The sequence below is a fragment of the Eleginops maclovinus genome, chromosome 7, assembly GCF_036324505.1.
Source record: "Eleginops maclovinus isolate JMC-PN-2008 ecotype Puerto Natales chromosome 7, JC_Emac_rtc_rv5, whole genome shotgun sequence".
Taxonomy (NCBI): domain Eukaryota; kingdom Metazoa; phylum Chordata; class Actinopteri; order Perciformes; family Eleginopidae; genus Eleginops; species Eleginops maclovinus.
The window spans coordinates 13,632,182-13,653,198 of NC_086355.1; the positions used below are offsets into that span (position 1 = coordinate 13,632,182).

At 43.1% G+C, this 21,017-nt stretch overlaps 1 protein-coding gene across 1 annotated transcript in view; it reads left to right on the forward strand.

Moving 5' to 3' along the window:
* Positions 1-20,745, forward strand: part of b3galt1b (UDP-Gal:betaGlcNAc beta 1,3-galactosyltransferase, polypeptide 1b) — a 45,055-nt gene extending 24,310 nt beyond the window's left edge. Inside the window, exon 2 of the mRNA XM_063887213.1 lies at positions 18,262-20,745. Within this exon, the coding sequence (XP_063743283.1) occupies positions 18,499-19,485 (987 nt within the window). The 5' untranslated portion in view covers positions 18,262-18,498 and the 3' untranslated portion in view covers positions 19,486-20,745. The remainder of the gene's footprint in view (positions 1-18,261) is intronic.
* Positions 20,746-21,017: the final 272 nt, after the last annotated feature.

Consider the following 21,017-nt stretch of genomic DNA (forward strand, 5'->3'; position numbering starts at 1 on the left):
CCTGTCTGCTCGCCACACTCACTCTCCCCGAACCAAATCACCCCTACAGTTCCTTCAATGGTCCTTCGAGCCGGATACTGAGTGAGTGATACCATGGCAGGCAACGGTAAGGAGTCAAGAGAGTTGACGTTGCCAGAGAAGGCCCCCCAAGCTGGAACCAGAAGTGAGGGGACGGTATCCAGACCTACACGAGAGAGACGTCCACCTGACCGCTATGGCTTCCTGGATCCTGATGGGAAACTCTCCAGCCAGCCCAAAAGCCTCCCTCGTCACAGCCAAGCAGCCGTACTGCCGCCTCCACCCCCAGGTGCTGTTGATGTCCAGGCGGATGACCATGAAAACCCTGATCAGACGCTGAGAGAGAACACAGCCGCTGAGGAACGAGGAGTGGAGGAGGAAGAGACGACAGTCGAGGAGGAAGAAGAAGAGGACTATGAAGTTACCCACGACTATGTCCAGCTTGAATCAGCAGCTCTTCAGCCCGCTCCACTGCCCGCTCCCCTGCCCGCTCCACTGCCCGCTCCACAGCCAGCTACACAGCCAGCATCTGCTCCGATCCACCTGAGAGATGTGAGACCTGGCAGATCCAGGGGCAAGAGCGACAAGCGTGAGCCACCACCAAGGTCGAAGACGGCCTTCTCTTCTAGCTCCACTTATGCTAGTGGAAGCTCCCGAAGCTCACGCAGGAGCCAACAGGTGGAGCTCACCCCACAACAGGCGGCCATGGTCGATGAGAGGAGGAAACTTGGAGAACTGCAGGAGATACAGCGTCAGATTGAGGAGGAACAAGCTATAGATGAACGGGCACAAGAACTGGATAGGCGAGCACAAGAAGCTTTGAAGGAGAGAGAGAGGATGACCCGGTCTCTTACTCTACAGCGACGACTACGGAAAGTCCGAAGAGAACTGGAAGAGGCTCGATTAATCACATCCTTCACTGGGGATGTAGGAATGACCACAGAACATCCACCCGCTCCGCCAGCTATGTCCAGTGTGAATGACCCACCTCAAGTGCTTGCTCCTTTTTCCCTGAGCTCCAGAGTCCTGGATTCAGCTGAACCTGTTGATCTGTTCTCCGAGCAGCAGGCTCCCCCTGAGGTTCCTCAGACATCGGTCTCCTATCAAGTTCCAGTGAGTGAACAATCTCTTTCGTACCACCACTTACCTCCAGCTGTGAGTCTACCTGTAGATGCTGTGAGTCAAGCAGCAACTTCTGATCCTACTGCTGAGAGTCACACATTACTTCAGACTTCCAGTCCCGAGCATGCGGCTCCATCACCTCCTTTGTTTCACCACATAGCGCTGACCGCACCTCGTCCGGCCAGGAGTCAGAGGCCTTCAGATCCGGTTCGTGAGAAACCTGCACCTCTTTCCTTGCCTAACCCCATTGAGAGGGTATCAGAGGGCGCTAGTATAATGGAGCTTTTAGTAGCGACTGCCTTTGGCATCCCGAAGCCAAGATTGCCTTATTTTGAGAGCGGAAAGGAAAGTGACTTTGTTCTGCTTACCATGGCGTTGGAGAATCTCTTAGATATCCACGCTCACCTTTCTGAACAGTACAAGTTTCAGGTCCTTATGGAACACTTGAGGCTGCCAAGTGCATACAAACTGGCAAAGTCCTATATGCACGCCTCAACTCCCTACACTTCCGCTCTTGCTGCCCTTAAGGCAAAGTATGGCCAGCCACGGCAGTTGGTCCAAAGTGAAATAGCTAGCATCCTCAATTCACCACCTGTCAGACTTGGTGACAGCAACGCTTTCCAGGACTTCGCTCTTTCTGTACATTCATTGATTGGCATGCTGAGGTCAGTGGAAGGTGCAGACGGAAGTGAGTTACGGTGTGGCTCTCACGTAGACAGGCTTCTTGCCAAGCTCCCCATTCAAAACCGAGACAGTTTCATTGAGCACTGTTTGCTTCGTGGCATCTTGAAAGAGGGTTCAGAACAATCATACACCTTGGAAGATTTTTCAGCATGGCTCAAGGTTAAAGCCCGGGCCAAGAGTATTGCCCAACAAGTCTCGGGACCTGCGTCAGTGGAGAGACGAGAGCCAGTCCAGAAGAACCTGGGGAGAAGGGCGACGCCGACCACGATGTACCTGAGCAACACCGCCACTGTGGAGAGCCAGCCTGATGTTCAACCAAGCCATGGAAGGGGGATGACAATCCATGGGAAACCCAAGTTCCAACCTTTTTGTCCATACTGTAACAACAAGGAACACTTCCTGGGAACTTGCCCGAAAGTTAAAGAATTTAGCCCGTCACAACTGAGAACCTGGATAGAGAGGAATGATCGTTGCTACAGATGTGCCCGCTGTCATAAGCCAGATAATTGCACCCTCAAAAAGCCTTGCAATGTCTGCAAAGAGTTGCATCTCACCATCCTGCATAACATCATACCTCAACCGTCAACATCTAAAGGCCCCCATGGCTCAGAGAAATCAGCAACGGGAAACACCCTCAATCTGCTCGTCCGTGCACCTTGTTCTGCAGACACTCTGTACATGGATCAGCCAAACAGATCTCCCCGTGTGATGTTGAAGGTAGTCCCAATTTTCTTGATCAATGGCCGGCAGAGGCTGAAGACATATGCCATACTTGACGATGGTTCAGAAAGAACGATCATCCTAACCTCTGCAGTGTCCCAGCTGCAACTAAAAGGACCAGAAGAGGTCCTGAATCTCAGAACTGTGCGTCATGAGGTGATTCCCATAAGTGGTGAGACAATCTCCTGTTCAATCTCCCCAGTGAGCCAGAAGAAAATCAAATTCCTTATAGCCAATGCCTTTACTGCTCCTGTCCTCAACTTGGCTGAGCATTCCTGTCCCGCCTCTGACCTGCAGAGGGAGTATTCCCACTTACGAGGCCTACCCTTACCGGACTTTGTCCAAGCCCGGCCGCTGATCCTGATAGGCTCAGATCATTCCCACTTGTTGGTGCCCAAAGAGCCTGTCCACATGGGACCTTATGGGGGACCCATCGCCGTCCATACTGCCTTGGGTTGGGCTGTTCAGGGCCCAGCCAATGCCTTACCTCGACTTCAGACTTCTGATGTACAAGCCTTGTTCACACTCTGCAACACTGTATCCTGCCCAGCTACTGCTGAGTTGATGGAGAATGTGGAGAGACTGTGGAGACTCGATTCCTTTCCACACCGTAAGGAGAAGGAAGTAACCCGCTCTAAGCAGGATCATTATTGCCTGGAGCTGCTCGAGACGAAAACTGCAGTGAAAGAAGCAGGTGGAGTGTCTCGATATGCTACCCCATTGCTCAGAGCACCGAACAGTCCACGGCTAACCTCTTCAACCCATAACTTGTTGCCATGGCTGCGAGGAACTGAACGCAGGTTGAAGAAGGACCCTGAGCTCATTGAGATCTGCAACCAGGAGATCCTGAAACTGGTCGAGATGGAGTATGTGAAGGAGGTGGATCCCAAAGATGATCAGCCAGGTTCAGAATCTTGGTATGTTCCACATCACATCATCAGACAAGCGAGTGGAAAACACCGGCTGGTGTTCAACTGCTCTTTCCAGCTTCATGGCCTGAATCTGAATCGCAGCCTTCTTCCTGGTCCAACTCTGGGTCCCTCTCTTCTTGGCGTGCTCCTCCGTTTCCGTGAGCACAGCGTGGCCATCAGTGGTGACATAACATCTATGTTCCACCAAGTTCATCTACTCCCTGCTGACAGGCCACTGCTAAGATTCCTCTGGCGAGCTATGGCTCAAGATACCTACCCAAAGACCTATGAGTGGCAGGTGTTACCTTTCGGTACAACTTGTAGTCCTTGTTGCGCCATTTATGCCCTGCAGCGTCAAGCCAAAGAGCACCCAGAGAGTGATGAGGGAGTGATGAACTCAGTGTTGAGGGCATTCTATGTCGACAACTGCCTGCAAAGCTTCCCTTCTTCGGCCACAGCCAAAGCACTTCTGGACAAACTTCGTTCCACACTGTCTCGCGGGGGATTCGAAATTCGCCAATGGGCGAGTAATGACTCCCGCGTTGTCGAACATCTCCCTCCAGAGGCAAGATCTGCTAGCACGGACTTGTGGCTCTCTCAAGCTGGCATTGACCCCCAGGAATCCACCTTAGGTTTGCGCTGGAGCTGCCTTCCTGATAGCCTGGGATACAAACACCGTGTGACACCCATCAAGATTCCCACACTCCGCCTAATCTATCGCACTCTGGCCGGTCAATACGACCCCTTAGGGTATATCTTACCTTATACCACCAGGGCCAAAGTGCTGGTTCAGGACTTGTGGAAGACCAAACGAGGCTGGGATGACCCCATCATTCCATCTGAACTGGTTGACCGATGGCTGAAGTGGGAACAGGAACTGGCTGACCTCTCAAGCATCAGACTGCCTCGCTGCTATGTGCCCTCTTGTGCTGACCAGTCAGGTGTACACAGAGAGCTGCATGTTTTCTGTGATGCCTCAGAAAGGGCCTATGGCACTGTGGTCTACTTACGTGTCCATGACAGCCAAGATCATGTTCATGTGGCATTCGTCATGGCCCGCTCCAGGGTGTCACCAAAGAGACAGTTGTCAATGCCTCGACTTGAACTGAGCGCGGCCTTGGTAGGGGCGCAGTTGGCCACTACCTTGAAGTCTGAACTTACCTTGTCATTGGCCCGAACCATCCTTTGGAGTGACTCCACCACAGTGCTGACCTGGTTGAAGTCAGAGTCGTGCCACTACAAGGTCTTTGTTGGCACTCGAATAGCAGAGATCCAAGAACTCACAGACTCAGATGACTGGAGGTATGTGGACAGTCCAAACAACCCAGCTGATGACCTGACCCGAGGCAAGACACTGCGTGACCTGGCGCAACCTAGCTGCTGGACGGACGGACCTGCCTTCCTTCAGCACCCTGAGACTTGCTGGCCTGTTGCTCCAGGTGTTTCCCACACCTCATCCCTCACAGACAGCACAGAACTGAGGAAGGCTGCTACGTGCCTGAATGTTTCTGCTGCCCCCAGTGTATTGCCGAATGCCTCTAAGCATCAAAGCTGGAGTGACCTCATCACCGCTACTGACCAAACATTGACTCAATCCGACAAAGTGACCGAAGGTGCAGCAGCGGAAACCTTCATTCTACAACAAGCCCAGGAGTCATGCTTCCCTGAAGAACTCAGCGCTCTCCGTAAAGGAAAGCCTCTCTCTAGGCAAAGTAGTCTACTTCAACTCTCTCCTGAGCTTGATCCAGATGTTGGGCTGATGCGGGTAGGAGGAAGACTACGCAGGTCCCAGGACCTAGACCCAGACATCATCCACCCAATCATTCTGGACCCAAAGCATCCCACTACGCAGCTCATCATTAAGCACTATGACGAGTCCCTGCTGCATCCGGGGCCAGAGAGGGTCTTTGGAGAGTTGAGACGCAAGTATTGGATCCTGGGAGGAAGACCAGCCATCCGTAAACATCAGCACAGTTGCAGAGAGTGTCAGAGGTGGAAATCCTCTCCTGAAGTGCCCAAGATGGCTGATCTGCCCCCGGCAAGGCTGCGTCTCTTCAAACCACCATTCTGGTCCACTGGTGTAGACTGTTTTGGACCCTTTATCATTCACCATGGCCGTAGAACAGAGAAGCGATGGGGAATTATCTTTAAATGCTTAACCACTCGTTGCTTACATCTGGATTTGCTTGGAAGCATGGATGTCGATGCCTTTCTCCTAGCACTCCGTCGTTTCATCTCCCGTCGTGGCAAGCCCTTTGAGATCTGGGCGGACAGGGGAACAAACTTCCGTGCTGGGGACAGGGAGTTGAATCAATGTTTCCAGGCCATGGAACCCAAGCTTCAGGAACACTTGGCCAATCAGCAGATTTCCTTCAACTTCAATCCGCCATGTTCTCCACACTTTGGAGGAGTCTGGGAGCGCGAAATCAGATCAGTCAAGAACGCCCTACGAGTGATCCTCGGGAATCAGACCACTTCTGAAGCTGTCCTTCACACTGTCCTGGTTGAGGTAGAAGGCATTATGAATTCAAAGCCTTTAGGCTATCTTTCATCTTCTGCCAGTGATCCTGATCCGGTCACTCCCAACTTGCTGCTGATGGGGCGGCGGGACGCCTCCCTGCCACAAGCCATCTTTGCCAACAGCAAGCTCCTTGGGCGAAGGAAGTGGCGTCATAGCCAGATGTTGGCGGACCATTTCTGGACACGGTTCATTCGTGACTACTTGCCTAACCTACAACCCAGAGGAAAGTGGCTGAGGGAAGTCCAGAATCTGGAAGTAGGGAAGACTGTTCTGATCCTTGACCCCCAACTGCCGCGGGCCTCTTGGCCAACAGGTCGAGTAACAGCTGTCATGGCCGGTAGAGACGGACGTGTTCGGTCCGTTGACGTCCAGGTCGGCCGTCAAACCTACACCAGACCAGTGTGTCGTCTGATGGTGCTTCCAGAGTTGGAAGAAGAGTGAGTCTTTCTTTCAGGAGGAATTGATCCCAATTCCGGGGCGGCTATGAAAAGACTCCCTGGATTTTCGTCCTTTTTTTCCAGTTATCTTTCTAATATGGTGAATCTGCCAAACTGAATCCCACTCCACCTGCCAGCTAAGGGGCGGAGACTATAAATAGCCTGCTCACCCTTTAGTTCATCCTTTGCACTCCCTGCCAGCACACCAATTTAACCCTGTGTCCTGAGTTTCCTCCACATATCCTGAAGTGTGCGTCTTCAAGTTAACGTGAGTGGTCAATTCATTGTTTATTGTTTCATTTGTATGCCTTTGTGGTAGTTTTGCTGATCCCTTTGTTCTCAGACATGTGCTAGGAGCCATGTGGGAATTGTTTGTTGCTTGTTTGTTACTTTGCTGTTTAGTTGTGGATTGCGTATTCACACATGATTGTTGCTTGTTCGTTGCCTTTGCTGTTTAGTTCTGAATTGTGTATTTGCACATGATTGTTGGTTTCTCTGTTTGATTGACCACTTCGTTATTTAATTGTAGTTGTATTGTTTCTTTGTTTTCTCATGCAGCACACAAAATAATCAAGACCAAAAGGGAAAATAACTACTGGTTCTTGCATTAAACCCTGCCTTCTCCTTGCCTCATTGCATCCTTGCCCTTTGGGTCTTCTGACCGAGACCCTGTCTGCTCGCCACACTCACTCTCCCCGAACCAAATCACCCCTACAGTTCCTTCAAGGACACTTCTACTAACAATGCCTTTGACATTGGGCAATAAAGGTGTTGCTTATGTTTGTCAGGTCGCACAGATGCCCATTCACTCCACATACATTCATAAAGTTTTATTGCCTGGATGTGACAGTTCACAATGTCTCCCGGTCTGTGCTCAAAGCAGAAAAGTAGATCTTCTCTGTCTATATGCAGGGATGTCTGGGACGAGATGCTATATAGTCCTGTCTGATGTTGTTGCGAGTGTACATAGGGAACTGAGGGTTATGCAGATAACCTCAAGTGAGACCCTCACTGCCTTTCCAGTTTGGTAAAGGGCGGTTTGAATGGAAAAGTAGAGATGGCTCTGGGTCTTTTTCCCCCCACCTTCCTTTGAGAATGTTTGACTCAGTATAAGCGTAAGTTAATTAGAAAAAAGTAAGCTTGAATTATATATATATATATACATCCTAGAGTTTTAAGAAAGCAAGAAGGCACGGCTGATTTTGACAAATATTTGGAGCAATTGCTCTTCTCAGGTCAAACCACACACTGACACCTCATGTAAAACATAGCTTTTGATCTGTCACATATTTATAAATGATGATGTACATTTATTTTTGTGATTCCAAGGCGACTCCTTCTAGTCCTGCCACAATTGCCATTTTATGTCTTAATGTTGTATATAGAGTCAATGCAAGTAAGCCGATACTTGTAAAATTGCCTACTACTGGTCTTGCAATCAAGGAGAGACATGCTGACTAGCAGGCAGGAATAGGGTAACCACGCTGGTTGCAGAATCAGTAATTCACATAAACAATTGAACTAAAACTTTGATTATTTCATTCATAAAACAGTTAACTGCCAATATAAATATATATTGTCAAATCAGAATATGAGAACTATTTAAGGCTAAAAGTGTGCCTTGTAAGTCCTAGTTTTCCTCCGCTGCATGACTGGCATTGTGTGACTGATTGTTGCTGCTCGTCCACACACATTAATCATCTCGATGCTGACACAGAACACAGTGGGCGGTTAGCGGTGACTGTCAATCTTTAAACCAATTGTAAGCTCATTTGACCAGCAAGCAAACAATACGATTTTGTTTACCCTGTACAAATGTAGATATGAATAATTTCGCTGTCGATGGAGGATATGTCAGGGCCTACTTGAGCTTGATGATGTCTGGGAGCCTGTGTGCCAGAGCCGGACAACCCGGATCCAATTTCTCCCCTGGCTCTGTGCTAATGCAAAAATATCCAGGGCACTCTCTGTAACAGTGAGCACATCACTCAAAGTTTTGCCCGCTTGACATTTTATAAGTGCTACCCATATATATGCAGTTGGCATTTTGTGTAAGATAATCTTTTGCATACTAACGTCTTGCTGGAAGCACTGAAAATCCTTGTCTGTGTCATTATTTGTATTATTTGCAACCTGGAGTACTTAATCTCAATCACAGAGTGTCAGTCACATTTGGGATTTTTTACACAGACTTGCAAAACATCCTTATTTAAGCCTTGTTCCCTTTGCTAAATGCACTCTCCTTTTTGTCTTAGATTTATAGAATAAGACACGTATATTGAATACATTCTTTGTTGAGAGCCAATTCCATGAAGAGACCAAAATCAAGCCAATGATCGTCACATCCTTAATTCCTTTTAACCCATCCAAAATGTAAGTGGTCAAAATGTGAAGATTAAAATGTTTTAAAAAATCTAAATTCTTGAAACACCTGTATATTTTAGAATACATTAATGTTACTTCAAAAGCTTTAAAAAGTAATTTGTTGTGAATTTTTTTTAACTCGTAATCCATATTTAGTTTACTCAGTGTTTACAGCATTTTATTTAAAGCATTAGGACAGTGTCACAATATACATAAACAAGCTACATCAGAATTTGGTTACACAAGGAACTCTTTGGATACATGTATTTTTGTTTGTAATAGAGTACAGAGTACACCAACTTATGATTTAAACGGTCAAACAGTAACAATGCAGCCTGATGCAGCACACGGGGAAGAGGCTTGGTGGCTGAATGGCTCATTCTTGTACTTTCTGTTCCCACTTTTATTAAAATATTATTCAGGCTTTTTTCTGTAATATCATACCCGTAGTTTCAGATTCACTATGGAAACACTGTCCCTTGGTAACAAAGCAATCATGAAATAAAAAGAAGTAAAGTCTTGAAGCCATCTGCTGCTTTGTATAATAAAAATGTTTTTGCAGATGTCTGTAACTGTTGTTGATGTTTTGCTGCTCTGAAACAAACCAGTCAGTAATGTGCATTATCATAATACATACAGTCAGTCAGACCTAACATTCTGCCAGAGTTTATAGGAGGAACATAATGATCCCTTAGGTGTTTTCTTTTCCTGTAGTTCAAAGGCTAAACTCTAATGTATCACTTAGCCAGCCATTTGACACATTATTTCCTCAGGCAACACTTAACCATAATCACTAATAACTCAAACTAATTTTATTCACACTTGCACACAAAGGACATATATATCTTTGCACATTTCAATGTCTGTTTTTAATCATCAGTACGGTAGTAGTAGTTATTTTTCTGCTGGAAAGACAAGGGATCCAAGGTCTGCACTTTGCAGTGTCCTATTTAGCGTCTTGGACAAAGTAATGAGGCTCCTTCACATCATATTACTCAGGACAAGACTGAAAGGGACAGAAGCCAGAGCTCACCAAAAACACAATTATTGTATTTTGGTATTATTTTTGTGGGAGAGAATCGCAGTATTTCAAAGAGATGTTTACTACAACATACTTTTAATTGGAATTGAATTAAAAGGCTGGTCTGAAAAAAAAAAAGCTGGGAACTTGTTTATGAGAGGTTTAGGGATCCTAAACATCTGTCCTGCACTATACAACATTTGTGATCATAAATCATTTACGCATATCACTATTTTAATAATGCACCAAAAAAAGTGCGAGCATGAAGAAGAAGGTACCCAACCAAAAAAGCTGGATTTTTAAGCAAAACTTAATGGCTGTGGTGATTTTCTTACTCCTTTCTGTGTGGAAAGTCTCACAAGAAGCTGATCATCAATCATTGTCAAGCACAGCAGTGAGAGGGAGCTGTGGAAGCAAAACTTCAACCAAATGTATGCAAATTTCAGATCTGAGTAACGGAATAGCAGGAGCCTAACTGACTGAAATGTGGTCCCAAGGAGCAGACTGTCTTTATTTTCGTTCCCCTCGTCACCTAGATAAACTAAATGTAGGATTTTTCAGCATCTAGCAACATGTTCTCTAAAAAACCGAAGAGGAAAACCCCATTTATGTGATCCGTAACCTAATTTAAATTGAGATATCCTTACATTACAGACTAAATCACAGTAGGACAATAAAAAAGGACAATAATTAATAATTGATTGTTGTTGGAGTGCAGTTACAGATCAAATTAAGGACAGATTCCATATAAATTAGCAAGCAACAATAAGACAACATTTGTTGAATTCACAAAATCAGTCGCTGCTGATAAAACTAATCATGGATATAAAAATATATTGTAACATTTCTCCCATATTGCACAACTCTGGGATACTGAACAGGCTTTAAACTAAACCATCAATATATACAATAAATTAGAAGTAGCTCTTTACAACGAGGCCGACTTATCCATGTAATTGTCACGTCCTTTGCTGACATCAAGGTGGGCATTTTTATTCTGTGTGCAGCACGTAGCACAGTGTGCCTTTGGAGAAGGAAACAAAGGATAGTGGGCACTGGGCAGCATCTGTTCAGGGAGAGAGGATGCTGGCGTCATCCCAGCAGGACGCCAGCTTCCTGTCTGTCTGCCGCCCTGCTTTAAAAAACCTCCGACTCACCCTGCCTCATCACTAATATGTTTTGGCAACACCTGATGGTAGGATGGTGCAAGCAGTCCCCAAGGTAACCATCAGCTCACAATCTTTGACCCCAAACTCAATCCCTCCTCCGGTCCCTCAGTCACCGTTATTGATCTCTGGAACTGACTGCCTGCCTGTCATTTTATAGTTAATCCAGGATAAATCATGTTGTTTTATACACAGCTAATGATTTATTATATTTTTATGACTCAGCTTTGCTTACCAAGGCGAAAAAAAAACAACAGTTTTACCAGCACGTGTCCTGAGGTAGGAATATTCTAAAACCTTCATGTTGTGGCTTTTTAGCACACTAGAGTCTCACCGGGCGGGATGTTGCCCGAGGACAATATTAAGCTAATGAATAACTAACTATATTAGAAGAAGGAATCAACTGAATTTTAGAAAGAACAGTAGAAAGCAGTCCTTAATTCAACCAAGCAAGTTTGTTTTAGGGATATTTTAAGTTAGAGTATCAACATTTAATATTCATTTTCTCCAGGAGTTGAGGGAGTTGAGCTGAGAGAAGTAACTGTTGTACTGGTTTTATGTCTTCATCTCTCAAAAGTTTTTAATTCAAGTTAATGTGGCTTTGCTCATTTAGTTGCATGTATAGATTTTCCTCCAGTGTTTTGCCTGCTATAAAAGCTAGACACAATTTAGATCAACCCCTTAGCATAAGATATGTAAATTACAATATCCCCTTATGTTTCAGTCAGGGAGCAATAAAGAGGACAGGAGTCTGCAGGAAATAGAGAATTTGATTCTTTTGTTCATCTGGTTTCAAATCAAATCTCGTCTCCCTCTGCAGAGATGGAAGCAGTGATTAGACCGTTACTGTTGCATGAAGGCTTTATATAATACCCACATTTCAGACTAAATGAACGTGTTATTTTAGTTTTGATATTTCAAGGAACAATAGTAAATTACAAGGATGAACATTTGAGATGCAACTTCATGTCCCCCTTCTCTTCAAAAGGTGTTTTGGTTATTATAACCATGGATGTTTGATATTTAACGTGCAGAAGGAGCAGAAATGGACACTGGAAGACTGTTTTCACATGCACCTGCTGAAGGTAGAAAGTTTATCTTTGCTTATCTCGAATCCGAGTTAAGACGAGTATTTTCAAAGCTCATTTGAAAGCCTGATATACTATATATCTTAAAAACACTATAACATATTTCAGTGCACAAACTCTGAGAATGGACGTTTTGGTGGAGCAGGAGGTACTGTGAGCAGATGTTCAACTTATGAAATTAATCATAGCTGTGTCAGGGTCTTGTCTAAACCGAGTACCAGCAACCAAAGTAACCAGACAGAGTTTTCAGTAACCAAAATGCCGATTTTCCCCATAACATTTTAGAGGGATGCCAGAAAACTATATTTCTGCTCTTCAAAAAAGGTACAATTACTCCGAAAATTGTGTCAAATAGACCTTCAGATGACATAGACAGCAAGACGACATAGACAGCAAGACGACGTCTGCGGCGCCGTCTTGCATACAGGCGTAATTTTTTATACAAGATCAGCGCCACAGTATTGACCTCATACTATATTTTGGTGAAACAGTATTTAACAGTACCATGACATTTATAAAATCCTGTCAGTTAATCATCATTAATTATTACAAAATGATATTCTATTCTCCATGATTCTCTATGATAGGTTATTTGATTTGATTCCAGCTGTTTTTATGAAATGCCATTTTCCTCATGATGGCTGTTTGATTTCATTACCCCACTTTTCATCACAAAGCCCTTGTCTACTAATCACAACAAAAGGGGCCAGTTATATGTTGGCAGCTGCCTCAGTCTGTATTAGTGTATTCAATATACACTGTGAAATAAAAGCACACTGCAAAAATATAGGCTTCAAGGATTTCACAATTTCATGAGTGTTTTTGTTACTGGAGCCATCTTTGTTTCCAGAACATCCGATCATACAGCAGTCTTTTAAAATGACATGTTTATGGAGACAGGGTGATGTAAAAGCTTTACAGACTCATTCTTGTTCTAGGGATTTGGTAGAGCTTACAAATTGTGTTTTCTGACTATGACTTTTTGATTCAATGTGTGTTTCAAGCTGACAGTACCAGAAAGATAGATCCTAAATTATAGTGATGTAGATGTTGTGAAAAGCACCTTTCCTTTCTTTTCTTTAAATCCTGTCTATGGATAAGCTACAATGTAACACTGTATGATTCTGGGAGGGAGATTTAACCCTTTTCCGCTTGCTGTACTTCACTTTTCACATCATTTTGCATGCTAAGGCTGTAATCCACATTCATTATATTGTTCACATATTACTGAACACTAAATATAAAGCAGCAGAAGTGTTTGTATTTTAACAACAAAATGGTTAGGGATTACTGTCTGTAAGATATTAAAATGCCTTGCATGTATTATTAAACTTAACTTTTCTTATTTCATTAATGCTCTGCGTGATTATATAACCAGCAATATTATAAGAGTGTGTTGTCAAATGAAAGCCAAAGTAATCAATTTAAATTTTAGGCACAGACTCCCCTCAATATGCCAGCTTTGTACGAACCAGTTAATTCAATCTGGCAATCTATAAGCTTTGAGATGCTGTTATTGGAAAAACAATTTAGAGGCCCGTCTATAAATGGTCGGGGGGCCGTGAATCAAAATGTTTTTGTTGTGTAGAGAGGGGAACGTTATAGCCTCCGTTTAAAAAACCAGTTCACCAAACAGTCAACCCCAAGGCTTGGAGAAAGAAATGTCATGTCTTGATAAATGGCTCTCTGTGTGTTGTGCTCCCATACACGTTTATAATAAATCATGATGAATTGATTTCTGTTGGAAGTATCGGCTAATTATATATTTACCCCTTCCTGTTGTGTGTTTCATGTCATGAAGGTCCATTGGTTGCGACCGTGTTCCTCCTCTTATAGACTGTTTTAGAATTCACTCTCCTTTCTGCCAGTCACCGGCCCAATCTGGTCAAGCAGAGCGGGAGTTTTTATGACTGACTCTCAGTGGGACATCTAGTATTATGGGGACTGATTAGAATAATAGCTCAGGCCTGGCGGTCGGCCTGCCGGCTCTGTTCCTTGCTACAGTCATCTAAACACAAGCTAGAGCAGCCATATCTTTGCTGAAGAAAACCAGAGACTGAGACTCAAAGACATTACCACTAAGAGTTGGGCTATAGTTTCTACGCTACGGTTGGGAAACAAGGGACTAATGGCATTTCTAAACTTTATGATTCGGCCTGTAAGACTCGATTCACTATTGGTACCAGGTGTTTTTACCACAGTAAATATAGTTCTAGGTTTATTAGACAGAATAAAGGAGGATGGTAAGCTCACATCCGAGCCCTCTCTCTTAAACATGCTTATTTGCTTATATTAGTGAAACTGAGTATGATGACTTATTGGTTGACATGTGAAGGAATGTGAAATGTGAAAAACCGGAGAGCACTAAATGTTTTCCTGTGCATCCAGCCTGGGAAATACAATCTGCATATGTGTGTTTATTATAGTTGATCATTTGTTAATGTACACTGAATAAACTGTTGAATTTTAGATGAGTTATCTTTCTGACACAAGGCTGAGATATTTCTAATTTCATCTGCATTTTTTCAGATTATTTTAGACACTCTTATAAAGTTTCTTTCTCTGGTTAAAAAAAGCCTAACATATTATTATTCTGATACTATTAGAAACCTTCAACCATTGTGAATGTTATCTACTCTGCAGAAAGTCTTACCTTAGAGGTCAGACATGCAGCAGAACAGAGTGTATAATTATGCCGGGTTTCTTTTGTAAAGAGTATATATTTGCACAAAATTCTGCCGGGATAATGAGGATCTACATTTCTCTGTCTCGCCTTCTTCCGGCACTCTACTGTCCCTTCCCTCAGTTATATCTTGCTCATACCTCAGCGACTGGTATGTGCCACCCAACTCACAGCAAAGACACCCATTAATATCTCTCTGTCTCACCCACGGAGATAAAACACGCAGACACGTTTTTTATGTTGAATGTTTAATCTGGAGGGAGGCACTGAATAAAGCATGTCATTATGATCATTATAATCGGCACAGATAAGTGACTTATTTGGTTTGATTGAGTGGAAACAGGACAGCACTGAGCAGCTATCACTCAAGCCGTGTCCTCGAGCCTCATCGCTGTCAGACAATTAAGAGACAAGACATAATGTAATTTCTGCATATAACGATCATCTTTGGCTCATTAGATAATTTATATTCAGAGAAATGTCCTTTCTTTTGCATCAATGTGAGGTCCAATCTTAGACGCTTAGAAGTGTTTGTTCTGGAAATCCACTGGAGGTTATGTTTTATAGACTGGCAGCCAAATGAACTGTCACATAAACATTCCCTCAGTTCTGTCTCATAAATACGTTGGCATAGGCCTGAAAAGAGAGATTTCAGAAAGGCAATGTGGGACACAGCTACTGCATGCTACCAGCTGGGCCTGGTTATTGTGTATTTGAGCATGTACACACAGTGTAGGCCTTGCTTTCATTTCCTCGTCTGTTTTCTCTTTGTTATTAACCTCAGAGCAAACACTCATTGCCCTGTAATTTTGTCTTCACTCTGCCTGACCCTCCTCTGGTATTAGAACATATTGGCATCTCGGTGTATTGTATTTGTTCAGTCTGAGTAAACTATTGTTAAAGGGAACGATTGTTTGCTTCTCTCAGTCTTATAAGATATATCAGTTACTTTGCGGAGTGGATCTGAAATCTAATATTTTGAACAAATACGCACAAACACAGGTTTTACTGAAAGACTCAGGGGTAAAGGGTTCAGTACAACGTGAACCGAGAACTTACAGCATTTGTAGGAGTCTCAAGTGGCACACCAACAAAATAAACAGCATAGATGTAGACATAGGAGATAGGAAGTTTTGTTTCTCATTTTCTCAATTTTCATAAATTAGAGGCATAATGCTATATACTTCATTGCATATTATACTATGTGTCAGATCTCTTCAACAAAGAAGGTATTGTTTTCAAAGAAAGCGCTTTATGTATCCTGTGTTGTTAATGTAATGTCTCAGAACGTGCCTTAGTATACAATATGGATATAGAGTGCAGGTAATTGCAATGTCTTGTTAAATGGAATTCAAATGATGTCACTATGGCTACATTTGTGTGTGCTCAGCCAGTGTTTTGCTACTCTCGTCTTTGAAAATGGAAATGTACGGTTTTATTACATTATGGTCATTCTCCTACAAAGTTCATTTTCTGTTCTGCCTTCACCAAATGAAAGGAAAAGTCACTAAGAGCTTCCAAAGCCAGGATACATGATTTACATGTTAACACATACGGCTCAGCCACCTACGCAAAAACCATAACATAACTGCTCAAGAGATGGAAACGCCAAATTTCTGTCAGCTTGATAAACGGCAGGCAGCATTGAAAAATAAAACCTGGTGGAAAAATAATCCTTGGTGAGAAACTAACCATGGCACGGTGCTCCCTTTGCGCCATCATATCACACTGTCAACGCCAACCAGACACCTCCTTTGAGCCGCATCACTTTTCTATGCCTTTGGTTTGAGGTCAAAAGGGAATTTGTCTGCTCTTGTGAAATGTCAACTTGTGCTCTAGGATCATGTGTTGAATGTTGAAAATGTTTTGATAAGTTTTGATACAAATTCCTCTTCATTTATTGCAAATATGAGTTCACACTTTGGGGTATGTGGATGTTTCATTCATGTTCAACCTTCTAATCCACTGCAAACCAAATTTAAATGAGCTCTTCTCCACATACAAACTTAGTTATTCAACACCTGTAGGAGCTGATTTATAAAGATTGCTAATTGAAAACATATGATAATACTATGAATCATTGATACAGATAAGATTAACCGACCAATGTCATAATATTTAACATAAACTCCACCACTACAAACAACAAACTTGACATTGATGTATAACGTATATACATCAAGATCTCTGCTGCCCGGCTCATCACCCGCACCAAGTCTTCTGACCACATCACCCCCCATCCTCATCCAACTGCACTAGCTCCCTGTGCAACACCGAATTGAGTACAAAAACCTCCTGCTCACATACAAAGCCCTTCACAACCATTTGGCCAGGAGTGCACCCCCTCTCGCTCCCTACGCTCAGCCTCCTTTTCGTCTGCTAACAGTCCCCACCCCATGCCTCGTCACCATGGGTGCTCTGGCTTTTAGCTGCACAGCTCCCACAATCTGGAACTCCCTCCCCCCACACATCTGACAGTCTGACAAAATCCCCACATTCAAGTCCCTCCTCAAAACCCACCTGTTCAGGCAAGCCTACCCACGGGAGTGCTACATGTCCCCTCATTCCCTATGTTCCCTGGGACTGATCTTTTGTACCATTTTTAAAGAATATTTTCTGAATTGTAAGGTGTCCTTGGGTGCCTCTTAATAAAATGTATTATTATTTTTATAAAAATCTCATAATAAACTAGCACTCACAGTGGGCAGTTCTCTATTGAGTAGGATTGTTTTTCATAATTACAGTAGTAATGCACAATGCTGAAACTTATTTGCTTTTACTTTAATAAAGAATCAATACTTTTTCCAATGATGATCTACCAAATTGGCAGTTTGTGCCGTATGAAACACGCTAATCTGCAACATGTCACTGTGTTGTCAATGTGCTTTCATTGCCCCGTCTGTCCGACCAGAATCAGATTAATAGATTATTATCACTAGAACGCATTCTTTATGTGGTGTTCATTTCGTCATAATGAACACCAGTCACATTTATCAGAAAATGAATTGAGTCCATTGCAAACAAGTGTTGAAACAAAGTAAACGCAGACAATACGTATGTGTGCTGCAGACTGAAGAATAAACGAACAATGAGAAATATAAACGTGTCTGATGCTGAGTCAGTTTTGTCAGACGGCTGATGTCACCGTAACCCTTTCTGCATGTGTTTCAGCAGCTTTGGTCATTTATTCGACATTGATTTTATCTTAGTCGTTTTCTTTCATCCAAAACTAGATTTACAACAAGGTAACAAACTTCGTTTTTGAAATTGAGTTGTGTTTCTTTCAAGTGTTTCCACAGTACTTGAGGTTATTCATTGTATAAATGTAATGTATACAGGCAGCCTATCCTCATTTGTTAGACTTTTTGCTTTAGTTTCTTTCTTGAAAATCAATGTTGTGGCTTATTTTAATATTTGAGTTGCTATTGCTTGAGTTAATTGGATAAAAAACCTCCAACGTTTTTCATGATTTATGTAGAAATATCATATATTAATGGGTGTCTCTCTTTCTCTCTCTCTCTTTCAGATGTAAATGGAGAAGCAGCACTGTCACCAAGAAAAATTGGACATCCATACAATTACAAATAAAGTGCTTTGCATGAACAGAAACAGCATCACTTCTCTCTGAAGTAATCCAATACTGATAATTAATGTCAAACTGCACGCTGGAGCGGCACCATGCTGCTTCGCTGGGTGAAACATTGCTAATGGAAAGAAAGCCTTATAAGATCCAGCTGATCCAAATCCCCCTAAATGCAGCATAATGCCTTCAAAAGTGTCATGTTTGTACCTGTTGACAGTGGTCTGCTGGGCGAGTGCTCTATGGTACCTGAGCATATCTCGCCCGAACACCACCTATGTCGGCCACATGTCTATTCCTATACGTAAGGTTCCAAAGCCCCCCAAAAACATCACGTTTACCAACATCCACACCCGCCCCCTTAACCCACATGCCTTTGAATTTGTTATCAATGAGCCGAAGAAGTGTGAAAGTGCCACTCCCTTCCTTATCATCCTCATCAGTACCACGCACAAGGAGTTTGATGCACGCCAGGCCATCCGGGAGACCTGGGGGGACGAGAGCACCTTCGGCGACATCCGCATCCTCACCATCTTTCTGCTGGGCTGGAACACGGACTCCGTCTTGAACCAGATGGTGGAGCAGGAGAGCCAAATCTTCCATGACATTGTGGTGGAGAACTTTATTGATTCCTACCACAACCTCACCCTCAAAACCATGATGGGCATGCGCTGGGTGACTACCTACTGCCCCAAAGCGCAGTACATCTTAAAGACAGACAGCGACATCTTCGTCAACATGGACAATCTGATCTATAAGCTCCTGAAGCCCACCACCAAGCCAAGAAGGAGATATTTTACTGGCTATGTCATAAACGGTGGTCCCATTAGGGATATGCGCAGTAAGTGGTATATGTCCAGGGACTTGTACCCCGACAGTAGATACCCTCCTTTCTGCTCGGGCACTGGTTATGTGTTCTCTTCAGACGTTGCTGAACTCATCTATCAGACTTCATTACACACGAGACTGTTGCACCTGGAGGATGTGTATGTGGGAATGTGTTTGCGAAAGATCGGTATACACCCGTATCAGAACAGTGGTTTTAATCACTGGAAAATGGCCTACAGTCTGTGCAGGTACAGACGGGTTATCACTGTGCACCAAATCTCCCCGGAGGAGATGCATCGCATTTGGAACGACATGTCCAGCAAGAAGCACCTAAGATGTTAGGGGACACGAGGACCATTTCTTTTTTTGTTGCCTTTTCCTCTTTTTTTAAACTCATCACGTTACATAATGTAAAATAGAAGGCCTGCTGCGAGTCTATACTTCATTAACATACATCTATTTCTGCTGATTACACACATGATTGTTAATGAATGCATGAGGCTTGTAGCGTATTCTCATGCATAATCAAAATGTGGATTATGTTACCAAGAGTAATTTTCTTCATGTATTGCAGGTGCACATTTAAGCAGAATATTCTTTGTGTGCATTAAGTCAATCAGCGTTAAGCATTACGTAGTGTGGCCTGATGGGTAGAGACTGTGTTTCAAACAGACGACCTTAGCCCAAGCTCGCATTCACAAGTGTCCTTGAGACACTGGATCTATAACAGCTGCATGGCTGCTGACTCAGCACCCTGATCCTGCAGCAGAGCAGGCTGAGAGATTTCTGTGCAGGAATCGATAAAGTAACAGATGACTATATTATATTTATAATATTATAGCATTTAAAAGAATTGCATTCACAAATTAATTAAGAGATCTTGTTAATCATATCCAACAAACCAGGTCGTCTGTTGAGGTAAAACTACATTTACTGTCATGCTGCTCTCCCCCTTTCTATGTTCATTATGATCACAGTCTGATGTAAGATGCCATGTGTTGTCTCCAAACAGACCGATTTGAAAGATAATGACATTATTATTATTATTAATTATATTTATTTTTCACTATTCCTTGCATCGGTGAAAATGATCCATGTAGCTGAATTTACTCGATGCTCTTTTTTATGGATTTGCCTGATGATTTTGTTTACATCTCGTTAACGTTTTACTGCCTCTTCTTTCTGAAAAAGCCCAATGCATATTTTTGTTTTGAGATGCATTTTGTTTTTTATTCTTGTTGACATTTTTATACTTGCAGTAACTGTGTGTCTCACTTACCTGCTGCTCATTACTCCGGCTGCTGATCCTGGTTGCGTACGCAGTAAATCAGCCTCATCGCCTCCTCCACATATCAACAGAAATACAGCCTCATGTCGAGCTATGAGTTTATATGTATCTAAGACCATTACAGACTGGATGTATTATCTTATATATGTATCTGGCATATCTGTGATTACTGGAGCACTGCTACTGACATAATGGAAACAGTTTGTGTTTCTCAGAAAATGCGGCTTTCATGGCCTCATTTTCATTTCTTTTTTTCAAAGTTTTTTTAGTATTACGAGCTAATGTGACATTTACTGTGAGAGCATCTATCCTTCAAGGGGTTGTTGTTATATATTGTATGTTTTTTATATTAAAAAACAAATACTTGAATAATTAAAGACATATTAGTGCTTTCACTTGTTTCCTGTTTTGAATCATCCATTTTGCATTGCATTTGAACTTTTTCAAACGTTTTTAAAGTTGAACAGCAGGTTTTTTCTATGGTGGTCACACAAGGGGTTATCTAAAAGGATTTATCTAAAGGAAAGACATCAAACTCACCCCATAATGTGTCATTGTATCTTTATGCAGAAAACATATTTAATGT